The sequence below is a fragment of the Phodopus roborovskii genome, unplaced genomic scaffold, assembly GCF_943737965.1.
Source record: "Phodopus roborovskii unplaced genomic scaffold, PHOROB, whole genome shotgun sequence".
NCBI classification, from domain to species: Eukaryota; Metazoa; Chordata; class Mammalia; order Rodentia; family Cricetidae; genus Phodopus; species Phodopus roborovskii.
In genome coordinates, this window is record NW_026126636.1 from 14,583,689 (window position 1) to 14,602,765 (window position 19,077).

Here is a 19,077-nt window from a genome sequence, read left to right on the forward strand (position 1 = left end):
GGCCACCTGGGAAAGGCAACAGCTATTCCCAGGAGAGGAGAGGTCAGGGAACACACTTCACTTTTACCTTATGAAGGCTGGACTTGGATGTGTAACCACCCATACACACGCGTGTGCACACACACACAAACGCATGCACACACACGCACGCACATGCACACACGCACGCACATGCACGCACATGCACACACACACGCACACACACACACGCACCCAAAACCACGCACACACACGCATGTACATGCACACTCACACACACGCACACACACACATGCACACTCACTGTTGCCGCTGCCTCCTTGTTTCCTCCCCTCCTCCTCTGTCCGTTTTCCTTCTTTTCTGTCTAGTCTTGCTCTCTCTCTCCTCCCTTCTCCTCTCCTCCTCATCCCTCCTTCTCCCCCTTCTGGTCCTGGTTTTCCTTCTGAAACAGTTTCGTGTATCCGACACTGGCCTCAAACCCATGATGTAGCTGACGGTGAGCTTCTTTCTGATTCTCTTGCCTCCACCTCCCAGTGCTGGGATAACAGGCAAGCATCTCCACACTGTTTTTAAGGTGCTGGGTAGAGATGGAGTGTGAGGCTCCCAGCATGCTAGGCAGGTCCTATCAAGTGAACCTCGTCCCCTGAGCCTGAGCATCATCCTGATGAATGTTTTCTGTTTCTCCTCCAGCTGTATTTCTGTATTCTGAAACACTGAATGCTTATCATGAATTCTGAAGGGACCACTCTTCTCCTCTGAGACCATGGGTGACTCCCACCAATTGAGGCACAAAATCTGAACATATAGGATCCGAAGTTATGGTGATCTAGTGTGGCCTAGGCTCTGTGTTGGTGATATTGTGGGAATCGTTTATTCATTCTGAAGTTCACTACACACACACACACACACACACACACACACACCATATCACTGCTGACAGACACTCACACACCTTATATGCTCCACGGGGCACATTTTACTCCCATCTTGGCCTACAGAAACTGGTCCCCACTCCTGGAGTCTTCCCAGCCATCTATTTCTATTGTCTCCCCTCACCCCATCATCCCAAACAGCTGGGATGTGCTGTAGTGGTATCTTGCCTTTTCCTCACTTCTAGACCCTTCTATTGTCTGTTTCCACACAGCCCCAAGTAATCTGGCTCCGAACATCCCAGCCCCATCTTTCATCAGGGACCCATGGATCCTGAGTGTGAGTCAGGACTGGTTCCATGCCTCCTTCCTCTCTCTCTGACAGCACATAGACTCCAGCTCAGGGTATCTCAAGTCCCCAGCATCCAGCAGAGCGGCAGGAACTAGAAGCATCACAGGCATTTGTACCTTGAAAAGCATCAGGTTCTCATGTATCCCAGGGGGTCCTCTCACTATGTCATGGAAGAGGACCTTGAATTTCTGATCCTCCCACCTCCCAGCTGCTGAGATAGGGCTGTGCCATCATGGCGATTTTATTCAGCGCTGGAGATTTGAGCCTCCAGATCTTTGTGCACACTCTGCTACACCACCAACCCAAAATTTACACTTTCTAGATTTAAAAGTGGGTTTACTAAACACACCTCGGTGCTCCTCTGGCATGAACTGGGGAACAGGAAAAGAACCTTGAAGGCGATGAGGGTGGACGGGACAACTGTTGTTGGAAGTGTTGCTAACTTAGTGATAAATGTTGAGCGAGATGCTGACCTTGGGGAAAGCCAGGTTGGGAAGGGGGGTGGGGGAGGGGCCCACGGGACCTTTGAGACTGTTTTTGTAATACTGAAAATATTTACAAAATAAAAAGATCATCTGGACAATGAAAGGAACCCATGTCATTCTGAGTGCTTCAAACCTAACACGGTGCAGCTGTCCCAGAGAACGGGGGAAGTCACCCTTGATCCCCAGTTGCTCTACCACCTGTTTCTGGTCCCTGGTCTGAGGTCATTTCTCATGACATCATTTTAGAATCTTGTCTCCTTTCATCACTAAACAGGACCCTAGTGTCTGGGCTCCTGGACATAGCCTCTGGGAAGATTTGTGTTCGCCAATGGGGCAGCGGAGGCGGGAGCTGAGGGGCAAACCAGATGACCAGATGGGGCCAGATTAAAGAAAAGATGAGACCATCTGAGGGAGGAGGCTAGGGTCTGCACCCCTAGATCTGAAGGAAAGGGGCTAGGATCCCGATCCCTGGGTCAGAGAGAAGAGATCAAGGACCCAGCCTTGGAGGCAGGAGGGAGGGGGGAATCCCTGGGTTTGAGGAAGACAGTTTAGGTCCTAGACTTCTGGGTCTGAGGGGCTGTGGGACCTTGGGTCTGAGGGTAAATGGATGGGGCCTGGACGCCTGAGTCTGAGGAAAGAGGGTTGGGGGGTCTGAACCCTGAATCTACAGGAAGAGGGCTGGTGTCTAGAGTCCCGGGCTCGAGAGAGGAAGTTTGCCCAGACCCTTGGATCTGTGGAAGGAGGGCTAAGGGCTTGGATATGAGGCAGAAAAGATGGTACCTGGAGCCCTGTGTCTGCTGGAGGGCTGCATTCTAGACTCCTCCACTGAGAAAGGAAAGCTAGAGCATGGACCCTGAATGTGAGGAAGGAGGATTGGATTCTGGACTTCCTGGTCTGAGGGCAGAAAGCTACGTGGTCTCTTGGGTCCTAGGTAGGAGAGCTGAGACCCCCACCCCACCCCACCCCACCCCATCTGGGGCCTGTTGTCTAACCACAGCCAGTACTAGGATTCAACACACGGTGTCGCTCTGCCCCTAGTGGGGGCAGAAGGGGCGGGGCAGAGGGTGGAGCTTTAGGACCCCCTAAGGTGGGGGCGGGACTTGCTCCTGGACAAGCCAATGTTGGCAGGAGCCCTGCAGCGCAGGGCACTAACGGCAGTGGGCAGAAAGGGGTCACACAAGCCTTGAAGAAGGTGAGGTTTTGGAGCTCTCAGACCAGGTCAGAAGCAGGGCAAGGTTAACCGTCTTGAAGTAGGCTGCAGCTGAGCAGGAAAACAGGAGGCAAGAGTTCTGGACTCTCAACGGGACAAGAAACAGCTTGAAGCAATTGAGTGCTTGAGTGTTGGGGCCAGGGTCTGAGCCCCCCAAGTTGTGTGAGTTATAGAAGTTCCTGGGACAGTAATAAGTTGTGGTTTGTACCCCCAGGTCTGAGGGAGGAGGACTTAGGGCTGGACCCCTGGGTCTGAGGGAGGAGGGCTGGGGTCTGAACCCCGAATGTGAAGGAGGAGAGCTGTGGTATATATTTCTTGGTGTCGGGAGAGGGACAGGGGTCTAGAGCCCTGGGTCTAGGGGAGAGTTGCCGAGCTATGAGACTTGGACGACAAAATGATTGAGGGCTGAAAGACTGGGGACAGGTCCAAGTGACAGCTTCTGGCAGGACCCTGACGTCTCAAGCTGTGTAGAGCCCCACCCTTCCCTGGAGGCACAGAGCACCTGTTTGCTCTTTGGAGGGAGCTGCTCATCCACTCCAGGCCCAAGTCTGTTTGCTTTGGAAACAAGATGGGGGGGGGGGTGTCTCAATGGCTCGGTTCATCTTTCACCCTCAGGCCACCAGGTGACAGTGTGAATGGGGGACCTGACCCCTGATTGACTTCACCTCACTAGTGACTGTTTTCTACTCTTCAGGGTCGCCAACTGAATGCAAGTGAGGCACAATGGGAGCTGACAATCAGGCCTCAGCCCAGGCCCAAACTTCTCTTTCAGACCCCAGCCTCCTCCCTCAGATCCAGGAGCACAGACCCCAGCCTCCGCCCTCAGACCCAGGAGCACAGACCCCAGCCTCCTCCCTCAGACCCAGGAGTCTGGTGTCCTTGCTGTTCCTTCAGTTGCCATAGGCTAGTTACCTCTGAGTCCTGGGTCACTTTCTTTGTCTGTCTTGCAGAAATGCCAGGCAAACAGGCAGAGGACGGGCAGATGGAAGTGGCGGCTGTGGAGGATGGAGGTGACGAAGGCCTGGGCGGCCTCACGGTCGAGGAGCTACAGCAGGGCCAGGAGACTGCTCTGGCCCTGGAGGACATGATGGCTTTGAGCGCCCAGACCCTGGTCCGCACTGAGGTGGAGGAGCTGTACGAGGAAGTGCGTCCCTTGGGCCAGGGCCGGTTCGGCCGTGTGCTGCTGGTCACCCACCGTCAAAAAGGTACTGGATGTTGGGCACAGGCATGCCGTACGGTACAACCGAGAGCAGAGATTGCAGGCAAGCTAGCCAAGACTAGCGGGTCATGACAACTTCAACCGGATCTTCCTTCTCGGTATTTCCAAGCCGTGTGCTTCAGGGGGTTCCTTTAACCACTCTGCGCCCCAGCTCTCTCCTTTGAAGAGATGAGAATCCTGGCATAATCTCATCACTCAGGCTAAGGCGGGGAGGCTGCTGGCCTAAGATTTGCATAGTGAGTTCCAGGTTAGCCGTGGCTACCAACCGTCTCAAACAGAGCCAGATGTGGTGGCTGATGCCTGCAACCCTAGTTATCCCTCAGGCGGGATCCCTGGACGTAGGGGCAAGACGGTCAGGAGTTTGAAATCATCCTGTGATACATACTGAGTTCCTGGCCAGCCTGGGCTACATTAGAGTATGTTTCAAAAATATAGACAGCCAGGCAAGATGGCTCGGCAGCTAAAGGCCCTTGTCACAAAGTCCGATGACGAGAGTCCAATTCCCCAGCTCCTACATGGTGGGAGGAAAGACTGGCTGCCCCAAGGGGTGTCCTCTGACCTCCACAACCCCGCTCCCAATGAACACACAAGCCATTAGTCAATGTAAAACTAAAAGGGAAGGAAAAAAGAAAAAGTGTTTGTATTTAAAAACAAACAAACAAGCAAGCAAACACACACACACACACACCCTAAAGACTTTCTATCCTATAGTCATGCCCACTTACCTGTACTTCTTGGAGTGTTTGAAATTGATTTGTATTTGATTTGTATTGACTGTGACATCGGCCTTTCCCTTCCTCTTTCCTTTAAAATGTTTATTTAAAAATTTTTTTTAGTTATGTACATATTAGGGGCAACTGTGCACATGAGTGCAGTGTCCAGAGAGGTCAGAAGAGGCGACAGATCCCCTGAGGCTGGAGTTACAGGTGGTTGGATGTGAGCTGCTGGATGGTGGGTGTTGGGATTTGAACTCTGGTTCTCTGGAAGAGTAGCGCTTATTCTGAGTTGTTTTGTTTGTTTTGTTTTGTTTGCTTGCTTATTTGTGTAGCCTTGGCTGACCTAGCACTCACTCTGAGACCACACTGGCCTCAAATTCATAGAGATCCGCTTGCCTCTGCCTCCTGACTGCTGGGATTAAAGGTGTGCACCACCATCACCCGGCTCATTTTTAAATTTCATGTGCATGAGTGCACATCTATGCCCCACTTGCATGCTTGGTACCCCAGAGGCCAGAAGAGGGCATCTGAGTCTCTGAAACTAGAGTTATAGGTGGTTTTTAGCTGCCATGTGGGTGCTGGGAACTGAACCTGAGTCCTCTGGAAGAGCACCCAATGCTCTTCACCCTTGAGCCATCTCTCCAACTTCCTCCCTTTCTTTATTTCAAACAGCACCCTCTGCAGCCCACGGTGGCCTCAAACTTGCTATGTGTCTGAGGCTGGCTTTGAACTCCTGATCCTCCTGTCTCTACCTCCCCTGAGTGCTGTGATTACAGGAGTGCACCACCGGGCCCAGTTTGTGTAGTCTGAGGGGGATGGAACCAGAGGTTCCATGTATTTTGGGCACAGAATCTACCAAGTGAACCACATGCAGAGCCCTGGGTCTTTCTTTAAAAGAGGAGTTCTCAACCTGTGGGTCACAGCCCCCTTAGGGTCAAACAACCTTTTCATGGGGTCACCTAAGGGGTCACCTGAAAACACAGATATTTACATTACGATTCATAACAGTAGCAAAACTGCAGTCGTGAAGGAGTAACAAAAACAAATTTATGGTTGTGGTCACCACACGAGGAGCTGTGTTAACAGGCCGAGGCATTAGGGAGGTCGGGAACCCCTGTGCTAGAGGATGCTGCAGGGGGTAAAGATGGAGGGCAGTGCAGAGAGGTTCACAGTACAGTGGGAAGTGAGCAGAGACCTCCAAAACGCTGGCTGAGACCAGGGGCTGAAGCTCAGGGATACAGAACACCACTCACCTGGCATGCCCGAGGCCTCGGTTCAATGCCCGATATGGCCAAAAACAACCACAAAAGCCAGAGAGTGGTGGGAAGCCAGGATACCTAGAGGACATACTGCCACTTCAGGTTGGAGTTGAATGGTGGGTATTTGTTTATTTTATTTTTTAAGCAGGGTTTCTCTGTGTAATAGCTGGAGCTTTCCTGGAACTCACTCTGTAGACCAGGCTGGCCAGGAATTCATAGAGATCCGGCTGCCTCTGCCTTCCAAGTGCTAGAATTAAAGGTGTCCGTCCACCTCTGCCCAGTGTTTGTTTAAAGAGGCAACCGGGACTGCCATTTTAGCCACACGGGAGGCTGAAGGAGTAGGAAGATCTACCCGAGGCTGCAGAATTCATCTGAGGCACCCGAAAAAACTCAGTGAAAACTTGCACCAAAGCAAAAAGTAGAAAGAAGTCTGAGGGTATAGCTTGGGACTCCAGTACTGATGAGAGTCTGGGGCCGTGGCTCAGATTTTATCAATGAGCAGGGAGAGGCAGTGTTCTTCCATACAGCCTTTGCCTAGAATCCCCCAGTGAGGGCTGTGGCGCAGGGGTAATGGCTCAGTGGTAGAACACTTGCCTAGCATGCCCAAGGCCCTAGGTTCAATCCCCAGCAATAAAAAGGGAAAAAGTAGGCAGCCTGCCTGATCATACAACACAAAACCCAGTGGTAGATACGCTTAAGGACTAGTATCTGGTGGCTAAAAGCTCGACACTAGAAGTTTCTACCTTGGAAGAAGACTCTAGGAAGTTGTTTCTACACGGGATAGGACCGTGACTCCTTAATTGGACCTGATACCCTGTACTCTGTATGTCTTCCCCAGTTGACTCAAACATGTCTGTGTCAGCCATGGTGGTCCATGCCTACAATCCCACCTGTGAGATGGGAAGGTCAGGAGTTCAGGGTCATCCTCAGGTACACAGGGAGCCAGAAGCCAGGCTGGAATATGTGAGACCCTACCTCAGAAAACAAACAAACAAAAAACCTCCACAGCCTGCACAGGACTGACCTAGGCCCTCTACATACGTGGGACAGTTGAGTAGCCTGGTCTATCTGTGGGATTCCTAGCAGTGGGATCAGGGCCTGCCCCTAACACTTGAGCTGGCCTTCGGGAACCCATTCCCTATGTCCAGCCTTAACACAAAGAGAGGAGATTAGTCCTACCTCAACTTGCTATGCCATGCTTTGTTGACACTCATGGGTGGCGTGCCCCTTTCCAAACAGAAACAGAGAAGCGGATGGGGGTGGGGGGGAGGTAGGAGGAGGGAACTGGAGGAGAGGAGGGAGGGCAAACTGTGGTTCGATATAAAATAAATGAAGAAATTACACACACACACACACACACACGTGTGTATGTATATATATATATATATACTTATACATACACACATATATACATATACATGTGAGACATATATATATTCCCACGTGGTATAGTTATTGTACAGAGTCAACACTAGAAGTTCCAGATTCAGTTTCTGTTTACCCTGAGAACAGAAATACAGAGTGGACATGGGTACTGAATGCTACTGTTAGTAGCTGAGCCTGGTACTATTAGAGTAGGTTGGTAGGAAGGCAGGGATTGGGGAACAAGGCACTTGGGAAACAGATTCCATCCCAAAGCCTAGGAAGAAGATTAAGAAAGCCAGTCCGGCCAGGCATTGGTGGCCCACACCTTTAATCCCAGCGCTTGGGAGGTAGAGGCAGGAAGATCTCTGTGAGTTCAAGGCCAGTCTGGTCTACAAAGAGAGTTCTAGGACAGGCTCCAAAGCAATACAGAGAAACCCTGTCTCAAGGAAAGAAAGGAAAAGAAATAAAGAAAGAAAGAAAGAAAGAAAGAAAGAAAGAAAGAAAGAAAGAAAAAGAAAGGAAGGAAGCAAGCCAGTCCTCTGATGAGATGGCTCAGTGGTTAAGAGCACTGGCTGCTCTTCCAGAGAACCTGGGTTCAAATCCCAGAACCCACATGGCAGCTCCTAATTGTCTGTGACTCTAAGATCTGACACCCTCACATAAATATACATGCTCATAAAAATAAATAACGAAAGAAAGCCAGTCCTAATGACCCTGAACTCTTACCCACCTCTGATATCCATTCCTATTGCATCTGCCCCCCCACCTCCAGGAACACCCCTAGCACTGAAGCAGCTCCCCAAGACATCTACTTCCCTCCGTAGCTTCCTGTATGAGTTCTGTGTGGGCCTCTCACTTGGCACGCATCCGGCCATCGTGGCGGCCTATGGCATTGGCATAGAGTCAGCCAGTTCCTACAGCTTCCTGACAGAGCCCATTCTCCACGGGGAGCTCATCACCTTCATTCAGCCCAAGGTGAGTAGGTAGGCCCTGGGTGTGTCTTCGTGAGCCTCACCAGAGCTCACGGGAATCTCCAAACAGCATGCACCCCAAGCGTCATGTTCATTGTGTTAGGTCACATTGGTCCCCTCATCCAATCCCAATTCTAGAATATTTGGACACTTTAGACCTCATTACCTGTGTCCTATTGCAATTAGCCAACCCTCACAAGACCACAGTCTACCCTACTGGAGTTAACAGGCCTCATGGGCTCAGTAGGACCCATCTGGGGCCCGTCAGTTCCCACTAGAGCTCACATATCTCTCCAGGTCACACCACAGGCCCATACTTGCATCCATACAAGCTCATGGACTTGTAGGCTCATACCAGGCCTTAAAGGCCTCAGAAGTTCACGGGCTTCACAGTTCACGCTGACCCTCACAGCTCATACTAGACTCAAGCTAGTTCCCCTCCCCCATTCCCCTCAGTAGGCCCCACAAGCTCACACTAGACCTTACAGGCCTGAAGTACTCAAAGGTCTGACAGGCTTGCACTGGGTCTCAGAGACCTCACAGGTCTGATAGGCTCATTCTAGGCCTCATAGGCCTTACAGGCTCAAAGCCCTTCACACACACACACACACACACACACACACACACACACACCGCTTGGTAGGCCTGACGAGCTCACACTAGGCCTCACAAATCTCTCAAAGCTCACAGGCCTCATCGGCATGACCTGTTTGTTAGTTAACCTTCTCAGCTTCCCTCCGGCCTGTGCCTGGGGTTGAAAAGAAGCCCTAGCTTTTCAGCTCCCCTCAGCAGGAAGGGGAGGGAGAAGTGGACCTTCATTGCCGTTTCCCCCTACAGGTGGGTCTTCCCCAGCCAGCCACCCAGCGCTGTGCAGACCAGCTGGCCTCAGCCCTGGAACACATTCACTCCCACGGCCTGGTGTACCGGGACTTGAAGCCAGAGAACGTGCTGGTGTGTGACCCAGACTGCCATCGAGTCAAGCTGGCGGACTTTGGCCACACCCGGCCCCGAGGGACCCTGCTCAGGCTCACTGGGCCTCCTATCCCCTACACTGCCCCTGAGCTGTGTGCCCCACCACCCTTCCCCGAGGGGCTACCCATCCAACCTGCCCTGGATGCCTGGGCTCTGGGAGTTCTGATCTTCTGCCTTCTTACGGGCTACTTCCCCTGGGACCAGCCCCTGGTGGAGGCTGACCCTTTCTTTGAGGACTTCCTCATCTGGCAGGCCTCGGGCCAGCCCCAAGACCGGCCACAGCCCTGGTATGGCCTGTCACCTGAGGCAGACACTCTCTTGTGGGGGCTGCTAGACCCTCACCCCAGGAAGAGGAGCCCTGTGAGCGCCATCAAGGGCTACCTAGGCCAACCCTGGAGACAGAGGGAGGAGGAGGCTGAGGAATTGGCAAAGGACCTGAGGGATGATGGGTAGGGAGGAAGCCACAAGGCTACAAAGAGGGAGCCGAGACCTGCTTAGCCTGCGCTGCCTGGCTGTGGCCTCCTGTCTGTTTGCAATCTCTCTGCTGTCTGTCCTGTGTGTAGTCTGTGTCTCTCCTTTGTGCACACACACATGCCTGTTGTGTGAAGATCACAGGACTCTTAGGAGTCCGTTCTGTCCTTCCACGTTGGGGCCCAGCAATGGAACCGAGTTCTTTATCAGCCGTCGGTCGCTTTTCCTACTGGAGCCATCTTGCTGTCTCCGGTCTTGATCTCTGGATCCTCCTGCCTCAGAATCCCGAGTAACAGGCATGCACTGTGCTCAGCTCAGCACTGTCCCACCCACCTCAGATAGCCCGCGCACACACAAGCCCCAGGTAAGGCGGCCACCAGCCCTGGACAGCACGATCCTAGACCTCTCCTCTACTTTGTGTCCCTGGTGTGCGATGGACCTCTCTGACCCAGCAACCTCCCAGAGGGTGAGGGGCGGCCTTGCCCAGCCAGCAGCCGGCAACCAAACAAGCTGACCCACCAGTCTTCCTGGCTTTGTCATCCGTCTTCTCTCAAGGGGCCTCACGGCTCTCAGATGGGCTCCGGCTTTTTTCTCCTACCCACCTGCGTGCCAGGATGCTGACACCCCCCCCCGCCCCGCCCCACCATCACCATCACACCACACCCCCGCCCCCGCCGTGTGAGATACTTTACACTTTTTGCCTCAGCTACCCTCTGCAAATAAAGTCTCCTGGCTACTAGGTCTTGTGCTGCGACTCTGTCCACTCAGGAAAGGGGAGAGACAGAGACACCCACAGAGACCGAGGGAGAGATGGAGGAGTCGTAAGACCAATTGCTGCTCAGGTAACGACTCCCATTGGGTCGCTCATAGGTGGAACCCGTGATGGCAGGTATCTATTATTTGGGCAGTTTTTCATTTATTTAGTTAGTTAGTTAGTTTTTGGAGACAAGGTCTCTTTGTAGCTTTGGAACCTGTCCTCCGAGCTCACTTTTTATAGACCAGGCTGGCCTCGAACTCACAGAGATCCATCTGCCTCTGCCTCCAAAGTGCTGGGACTAAAGGTGTGCGCCGCCACTGCCCGGCTCAGCTGTTTAGTTTTTAATTTTAAAAAGAATTCTTCATTATATGTTCACGCCCCAGCATGACTATAGAGATCAGAGGACAACTTGCAGAAGCTGGTTCCAGGCTTAGTGGCGGGTACCTTTACCTACTGAGCCATCTCACCTGCCCAATTTTTAAATTTTTGGTTTTTTTTTTTTTTTTCATTTTTATATCACAGCCTTTCATTATGTCGCCCTGGCTGTCCTGGGACTCACTCTGTAGACCAGGCTGGCCTCAGATTCACAGAGATCCACCTGCCTCTGCCTCCTAAATACTGGGACTAAGGATGTGCACCACCGATACCTCCCCACCACCACCACCTTTTTTTTTGGACATGGTCTTACATGGGCCAAGCTGCCCTTGAACTCACTATGTAGCTGAAAGTAACCTTGAACTCCTGATCTGCCTGTCCCTACCTCCAGAGTGCTGGGATTACAGGCATGCACTACCATGCTGGGTGTGTGCAGTGCTAATATTCTAACCCAGGGCTCTCTGTGTCCTGAACACCCATCCCAACAATCGAGCCACATTCCCAGTCCCGTGAGCCGTTTATTCCTAAGACTCTACTCAGAGTTTGTGCAGTGAAAAACACGGACCTGCCTGCCTGAGTAGACAGCTCAGTTGGTAAAGAGCTTGCCGGGAAAGCATGGGGACCAAGTTCATACTGTTTTTTGAGGAGGGAGAGACAGGCAGGCAGGCAGACCTCTATGGTTTGCTGGCTATTCAACTTTGCTTGTGTAAGACAGCCGGGTAAGGCAGGTCAGACAGGAGCCCTAGCCAGCCCTCATCCATCTGGTCCCTCCCCATCCTTCTCACCCCCCATCCTAGCCCCTTCCTGGCAGCCACGGTGTTTGCAAACACTCTCTCTTCCTCTGGGTGCCCTGCTTGGCTGCAGGCCCAGAGCAAGGCTACAACTGGGGATGGATCGGGTGTCACTGGCTCCCGAGCCCCCTGCACACACCCCTAGTGCCCCTGCTGTGGCTACAAGGCGCTGCCTGGAAGGGGCCTGGCAGGGCATGTGCACCCGCCTGTGAAATGACCCCGAGGCCCCTTGGACTCTGGGTTCCAGCCAACTGGGTAGGGATGGCAGCCGCTATCCTGGCGCCTTAGAGCACGGATCTTTGAAGGATAGTTGGGGATGGCAGAGGGGGTGAGCTTCATCAAGATCTCCTGCCGCCTCCTCCACGGACCTAAAATAGTGTGAGCAATTAGGCCAAGAATGCGTCCCATAAAACGGAAGGTGCCTGGGATGAGGGGAACAGGGAACAGGGAGCAGGCGGAGGGGGGCGCACAGGGGCGCCTGTGCGCCTGTTAATTGGTGGTGGCAGCTGAGGATTAGCTGGAAGGTGATAATGACAAGCGTTGACCCAAGCGACAAGAAGGGTCTAAGGGGAAGGACAACACTAATTAACAATGCTAACTGCACCGTTTCACCCCAAGGGCAGCGCTCACTCAGGCCTGCTCACCGATGACTCCTCGCCATGACAAAGGGGGCCTTGGTTCTTTCCCTGCCTCACTTTTGAGGCTGTGGTATGGCACAGCAGCCACACAAGGACAGAGCTCACACACACACACACACACACACACACACACACACACACACACACCGGTAATAGAGCTGGAACTCCAATCCCAGCAGCACCCCTGCTGTTGAGCTGCAGGAGTGTGAAAGGAGGGGGTGGATGAATGGGAGTGTGTGTGTGTGTGAGTGAGAGTGTGTGTGTGTGAGAGAGAGTGTGTGTGTGTAAGAGAGAGAGAGTGTGTGTGTGCAGCCACAGTGAGATGTGTGTGTGTGTGTGTGTGTGTGCAGCCACAGTGAGGTGTGTGTGTGTGTGAGAGAGAGAGAGAGTGTGTGTGTGTGTGCATCCACAGTGAGGTGTGTGTGTGTGAGAGAGAGAGTGTGTGTGTGTGTGTGTGCAGCCACAGTGAGGTGTGTGTGTGTGTGTGAGAGAGAGAGTGTGTGTGTGTGTGCAGCCACAGTGAGGTGTGTGTGTGTGTGAGAGAGAATGTGTGTGTGTGTGCAGCCACAGTGAGGTGTGTGTGTGTGAGAGAGAGAGTGTGTGTGCAGCCACAGTGAGGTGTGTGTGTGTGTGTGAGAGAGTGTGTGTGTGTGTGTGCAGCCACAGTGAGGTGTGTGTGAGAGAGAGAGTGTGTGTGTGTGCAGCCACAGTGAGGTGTGTGTGTGAGAGAGAGAGAGAGTGTGTGTGTGTGCAGCCACAGTGAGGTGTGTGTGTGTGTGAGAGAGAGAGAGAGAGTGTGTGTGTGTGTGCGCAGCCACGGTGTGTGTGTCTGTGTGTGTGTGTGCAGCCACAGTGGGGTATATATGTCTGGTGTCGTGTGCAGCCACAGCCACAACAGTGTGGATGAACGTGAGAATGTGTGTGCAAGTGAGCGTGCACACAAGAAATGTTGTGAGTGTGTGTGGGAGGTGTGTCACAGTCAGTGCAAGAGCGACCTCAGGAGCTTGGATGTGTAAGTGTTCAGGGAAGGAGCGGCCTTGGGAGTGTGCATGAATGCAGAAGTTGTGAGTGTGAATGTGGGTGTGACTACGAGATTGTGCTTGTGTGTGCAGGAGTCAACGCCGTGAAAGTGGGTGTGAACGAAATGCATGCGTGTGTGGGCACGAGGACACGAGAGTGCATGAGTGAGTACACAGGTGTAGGACCAGTGTGCCCATAAATGTGGTTCTGTGGGTGTGGAAGTGTGCATGCGGGAGGGTAGAGTGAATGGGTGTGGGTGGCCGTGAGCATGAAGTGTGGGGTGTAAGACTGAGTGTACATGTGGCTCTGATAGTGTTTGTGCATGTGGAAGTGAGTGTGAGCACAAACCAGGTGTGAAAGTGAGTGTGAGTCCATGGGTGTGAGTGTACATGCGTGGGTGTGGAGGTGATTGCTGGGCTAACGTGATCATCAGCGTGGCTGTGTGCAAGGGTGGGTGTGAACATGAGTGTGCATACGTACAAGAGTGAACTGGGAGGTGTGAAAATAAATGCAAATATAAAGTGTGGATGAGAGTGAAAAATCTGCCCACGTGTGCCAGGACCGTGCATGTGAGTGTGAGAGCAGGCAAGAGTGTGATGGGTGTGTGTGTAAGAATGTCCACCGTGTGTAGGAGCATGAATATGTGTGAACATGAAGTACGTGTGTGAGGGTAAGGGCAGGTGTGAACATGACAGGTTGATTGTATGTGCAAGAGTGAACACGAGTGTGTGAAAGTGAGTGGGAATGTGATCCATCCAGGTGAGTGGGAATAGAGACTTGAGTGTGTGGGTGTGAGCATGGGTGTGTAATGTGAGTTTCTGAGTGTGGAGGTGAGTGTGGTCTCGTGCTCAAAGGAGGGTGTGAGCCACGAGTGTGCACATGGGCAGGAGTGTGACTCTGAGACGTGGGGTAGACCCAAAGATGTGTGCTTATATGTGTGTGAGTGTAGATGAGTGTGTGGTATAAATGCGTTTATGCAAGAGTGCATGCTGCGTGTGCAGGATCATGAGTGTGTGTGTGTGTGTGTGTGAATATGAGGTTTGAGGGCGTGGGATTAGGAATGGATGTGACTATCCTCGGGTGTCAACATGAACGCAGGCACGTGGGAGTGAGCGTGAACTTGAGTGTGCAAGAGTGTAGGCGTGTGGACACAAATATGAGATATGGGTGTGAGAAGCGGTTGAGCAAGCCAAGGTGTGAGGATGAGAGGGGCATGCGAGGGTGTGTGAAAATGAATATGAGCGGGCGTGAGTAGGCTCGGGTGGGAGGGAAATGGGGGGCTGTTTAAGGGTGAGGCGGAGATGGATACGGTTGCGTCAACCCCTCCCTGAGTTGTGGAACCTGATTGGTTAACACTGAAAGCCAAGCAAGAAATGCTTTAGACCAGAGAACACGGACCACAGTTAAGGGACAGAAGGGCAAGGATGCGACAAGTTGTGCCCCTCACGCAGCACGGGAGCAGGCTTTTCAGCATCCTCTGGGGCCAGTGAGAGGGCTCAGGGAGTAAGGCGCTTGCCACCAAACCCGATGACTGGGTTCCTTCCCCGGCCCCGCCTGGTGGAAGGAGGGAACCAACTCCTGAAAACTGTCCTCTGACCTCCACACATTCCTGGTGGCACACGGGTCCCCTCCCCTACACACACACACACACACACACACACATACACACACACCATATATGTAACTTCCACCAATAAGCTACACCAGGCCCAGCAATTCCGCTCCTAGGTAAACACCCAGGAGACAAGGACAGGACAAAGGGCCACACAGAATACAGACAGGAGGCTCAGCCAGCATGATTACTGAGTTCAGGTACCCAGTGCCCGCATAAACAGCCACGTGCAGCCACAATGTGTCTGCAATCCCACAGTCCACCCCGTGGTGAACTCCAAGGCTAGAGAGAGACCCTGTTTTAAAAATCAGGTGTGTTTTTGCAATGGGCGGTAGTTTACAGGGAGACCCAGCTGGTCAAAACGCCAGGAACAAGGGCTGAGTGTTCAGCCCTCAATTGGACGTCTAAATTACCCTGAGTCCAAGACTCAGGCAACATAAAGGAAGGAGAAAGAATATAGAGGTTGGGGAGCGGTGCTGTAAAATGCTGCCTCCAGACGTGACACCGGCCACTGCACGCCTCCTCTGGGTTATCTCCACAAGGCCAGCCCAGCAACACTGAGACAGAGGAGGGAGAGGGAGGTGAGCCCCGCCCAACTCCATTCAGAGCGGCTAATGATAGTTAATTGTTGAGGGGAGGGAGGAGGAGGCAGCATTTTCTTCAGTAGTGTAGCTACTGGTAACTGCCGGTGCTGTTGGAAGCAACCATAATTAAACTGCGTGGGGAAACAAAAAACAAACATGAAAGTAAGAAAACTAGCAGGAGGAGAGGGTCATGAGAGAGAGGATGTGTTGGAAATGACCGAAATTCATTATATACATGGATGAAACCGTCAGGGTTTTGTTTTTTTGTAAGTGTAAAACAATTGAAGAAGACATCTGACATCGACTCCTGGCCTCAGCATGAACACACGGGTGCTCACACATACGCTCTCGCATACAAAGTCTGCACACGCGCATTCACAGCAACTTCGTCACCCAGAGAGTGGAGACATCGCAGACTTCGGAAGACTAGATGCATGAATGAACACAATGTGACTCACCTGTGCGTGAGCTGCTATCAGGCACCATAAAGGAATGAACCGGGCACACGTCCTGGCGTCACAGGGGTGCCTTGAACCGTCAATGCGAAGTCGAAGAAATGTCACAGGGCCACCACAGATGGCAGCTCCATTCATAGGCAATATGCAGAACAGACCACCAGTAGTCATAATGGAGCTGGCAGAGTGGGAACTGGGTGCCTGGGACAGCAGAGATGGCTGAGGACCATGGGTTTCCATCCCAAGGGCAGGGCATGCTCTTAGGTTAGGTATGATGAGTATTGCATGCACAATTACCTTCCTATGCTCACAGCAGGGGGCTGGAGAGGTGGCTCTGCAGTTAAAAGCGCCTGCTGATCCTTCAGAGGACCAGGGTTCCATTCCCCACACGCATGGCAGCTCACCACCACCCGTAACTCCTGTCCCGGGGCATCTGATGTCTATGCCTCCGTGGGTATCAGGCAAAACAATCATACACAAGCCTGGCAAGCGGATCTCTGTGAGTTCGAGGTCATAATTTCTCCATTTCTGTATCCTTCCTCCCTCCCTTCCTTTCTCTCTTTCTTTCTTGCTCTTCCTTTTTCCTTCTCTCTTCCTTCCTTCCTTTCTTTCTTTTAGACATGTGGTCTCACTATGCATTCCTAGCTGGCTTCAAACTCACAGAAATCCACCTGGTTCTGACTCCCAAGTGTTGGGATTAAAGGTGTGCGACACCAGCAGTAACTATTTTTACTAACAACTGCCCACTACCCATGCCTCTTCCAGGAAAGAGGGTCAAGACTTAACTGCCTAGAGATTAGTACAGAGACACAAAAGGCCCAGTGGCCCTTCTCGTAGGAAAGTTTTAGCTGTTTGTTTTTCAGTCTCATGTAAGCTAGGCTGACTTCAAACTTCCTGTGGAGCCAAGGATGACTTTCAACTCTTAATCCTCCTGCCTTCAGCTCCCTAGTGCCGAGGGTTATAGGCACAAACCACTACACTTTTTTATGCAGTGCTGGGGATCGACCCCAGGGCCATGTGCATGCTAGGAAAACACTCTACCAACTGAGATGCATTCCCAGCCCCAGGTAAACTAGATGGCCTAAGACATAGGTTGTGATTTGACAGGTCTTGGAGGTCTGCTCCTGACCCGCTTCCAGAGAGCTGGATGCTGACTGTCCTCGCCATACTCCGGGGTGTAAGAGATGTGAGGATGCTGTGTTACAGTACACATCCGGTGTTCTGGATGGATTTCCAGGCATCAATATTTATCCACTCCATTCTTTAGACTTTTCTCTACCAACAGTCATATCCCAGGTGGATAATGATGGATATGTATTTGATTGATGTGTGTGTAATGTGTGTGTGAATGTATGTGGTATATGGTGTGTGTATGTGTGTGTGAGAGAGGGAGAGAGATGTGTGTGTATGTATGTGGCATGTGGTGTGTGTATGTGTGTGCATGTGTGTGGTGTGTGTACGTATGTGCGTGCGTGCGTGCGTGTGTGTGTGTGTGTGTGTGTGTGTGTGTGGTGTCTATACTGTTGATGTGTTTAATGGAGTTCAAATTTGGAGTTTATCTACACCCGCAGAGTGTAGTCCTTTGCAGCTACTGTTCTGGGCTTGTCGCAAGCTGGCAAACAGACATGCAGCTCAGCTACCCTGAGGGAGGTGTCGAGGGTCAGGGCTAGCAGCCAGTGGGGTTGGCTACCCATCCTGGCTGCAGGCCCTGGGGCCAGATGTTTGGGCTTAGCTGCCCAGCCAAACAGGGATAGAATGACTGAGTAATTAGGTACCCGCTGGTTTGGGGCTGGCAGAAGGCAACAGGGGTGGAGAGGTCTTGGACTAGAACACCCATCACACACCCATGCACCTCTGGTTTGCAGAGAAGCCAAAGGCTGCACCCCAAGCTGGGCTCTCTGGCACTTTCAGAGAGATGACCCATGGCCAGGGTCCACCTGATCCCACCCAGGGATACAGAAGACTGTTTCTTCCTAGCTGGGGCACTGCTCGCTGACACCCCAATGAGCCAGGACAGGAAGGGGAAGGCAGCAGGAGCCCTACTCTCCCAAGGTTAGATGTCAGCAGTTATTTAAGTCTCTGGCTTAAGGAGATCTGGGGACCATACAGTTCCCTGCACACGCCTTTGCCTGTTGTGGAGATCAGAGTGTCCATCCATCAAGACCCCCGGACATTATCCCACCCCCTGCCCAAACCAGTAACTGGACCCTGATGGCCTTTGCAGGACTGCAGGGGCGCCAGGCTCCATCACCTTCTGTGACCTCTGAGCTGTGATCTGGGAAGAGGAGGAGGGACCAGTTTCCTGGCCAAGGCCACAGGGGTCAGAAACAGGAGTGCTGGGGGTGGGGCTGGGTTGGGTGGTGTCTTCCAAGCTAGCCCTGGGCTTACAGACCAGTAAGGCTAGGAAGGGACCTGCTTGGGTCACTAAGACAGAGGAAGTCGTGAACGTCCTCATCTGGAACCCGGGACAAAGTCAAAGCAGAGGGGGACATATATGGAAGTCAGAGGACAATTTATGGTAATTGGCTCTCTGCTTCCATTATTTGAGGTCCAGGAAATCAAACCCCGATCATCCAGGCTTACATAACAAGTGTCTTCCCAAATGAGCCATCTCCTAGCCCTGGGCTCATTCTTGGTAAGTGGGCATATGTCTCATACCATCTCTGTCCATACAGGAACTTACTCATAGGTAATATTAACCCCTTGATGTGGTTAATATTCCCATCCGCGGAGAACACTGAGGCTGTGAGAAAGGAATTAAAAGTCCCGGAGATATATGGACCCAGACTCAAGTCCAGTGGCCAGGTAATACTATGTGAAGAGCAAGGCCCCCAAGCTGGGAATGAAGTTCAGTTGGCAGAATGCTTGTCCAGCATGCATGAAGCCCTAGGTTCAAATCACCATGGTGCCTAGAAGCAGGTGTGATACAGTACATCTGTAATCCCGGCACCCGGAGGTGCAGGTTAGAGGGTCGGGA

The 19,077-nt window shown here is 52.3% G+C and overlaps 1 protein-coding gene across 1 annotated transcript; it reads left to right on the forward strand.

The window, feature by feature from the left end:
- Positions 1 to 3,005: 3,005 nt before the first annotated feature.
- Positions 3,006 to 10,176, forward strand: Sbk2 (SH3 domain binding kinase family member 2). The gene is made up of 4 exons (XM_051207465.1): positions 3,006 to 3,057; positions 3,846 to 4,100; positions 8,227 to 8,429; positions 9,263 to 10,176. The coding sequence occupies exons 2-4, from the start codon at positions 3,848 to 3,850 to the stop codon at positions 9,848 to 9,850; spliced, it is 1,044 nt and encodes a 347-aa protein (XP_051063422.1). The 5' UTR covers positions 3,006 to 3,057; positions 3,846 to 3,847; the 3' UTR covers positions 9,851 to 10,176.
- The last annotated feature ends 8,901 nt before the right edge of the window (positions 10,177 to 19,077 follow it).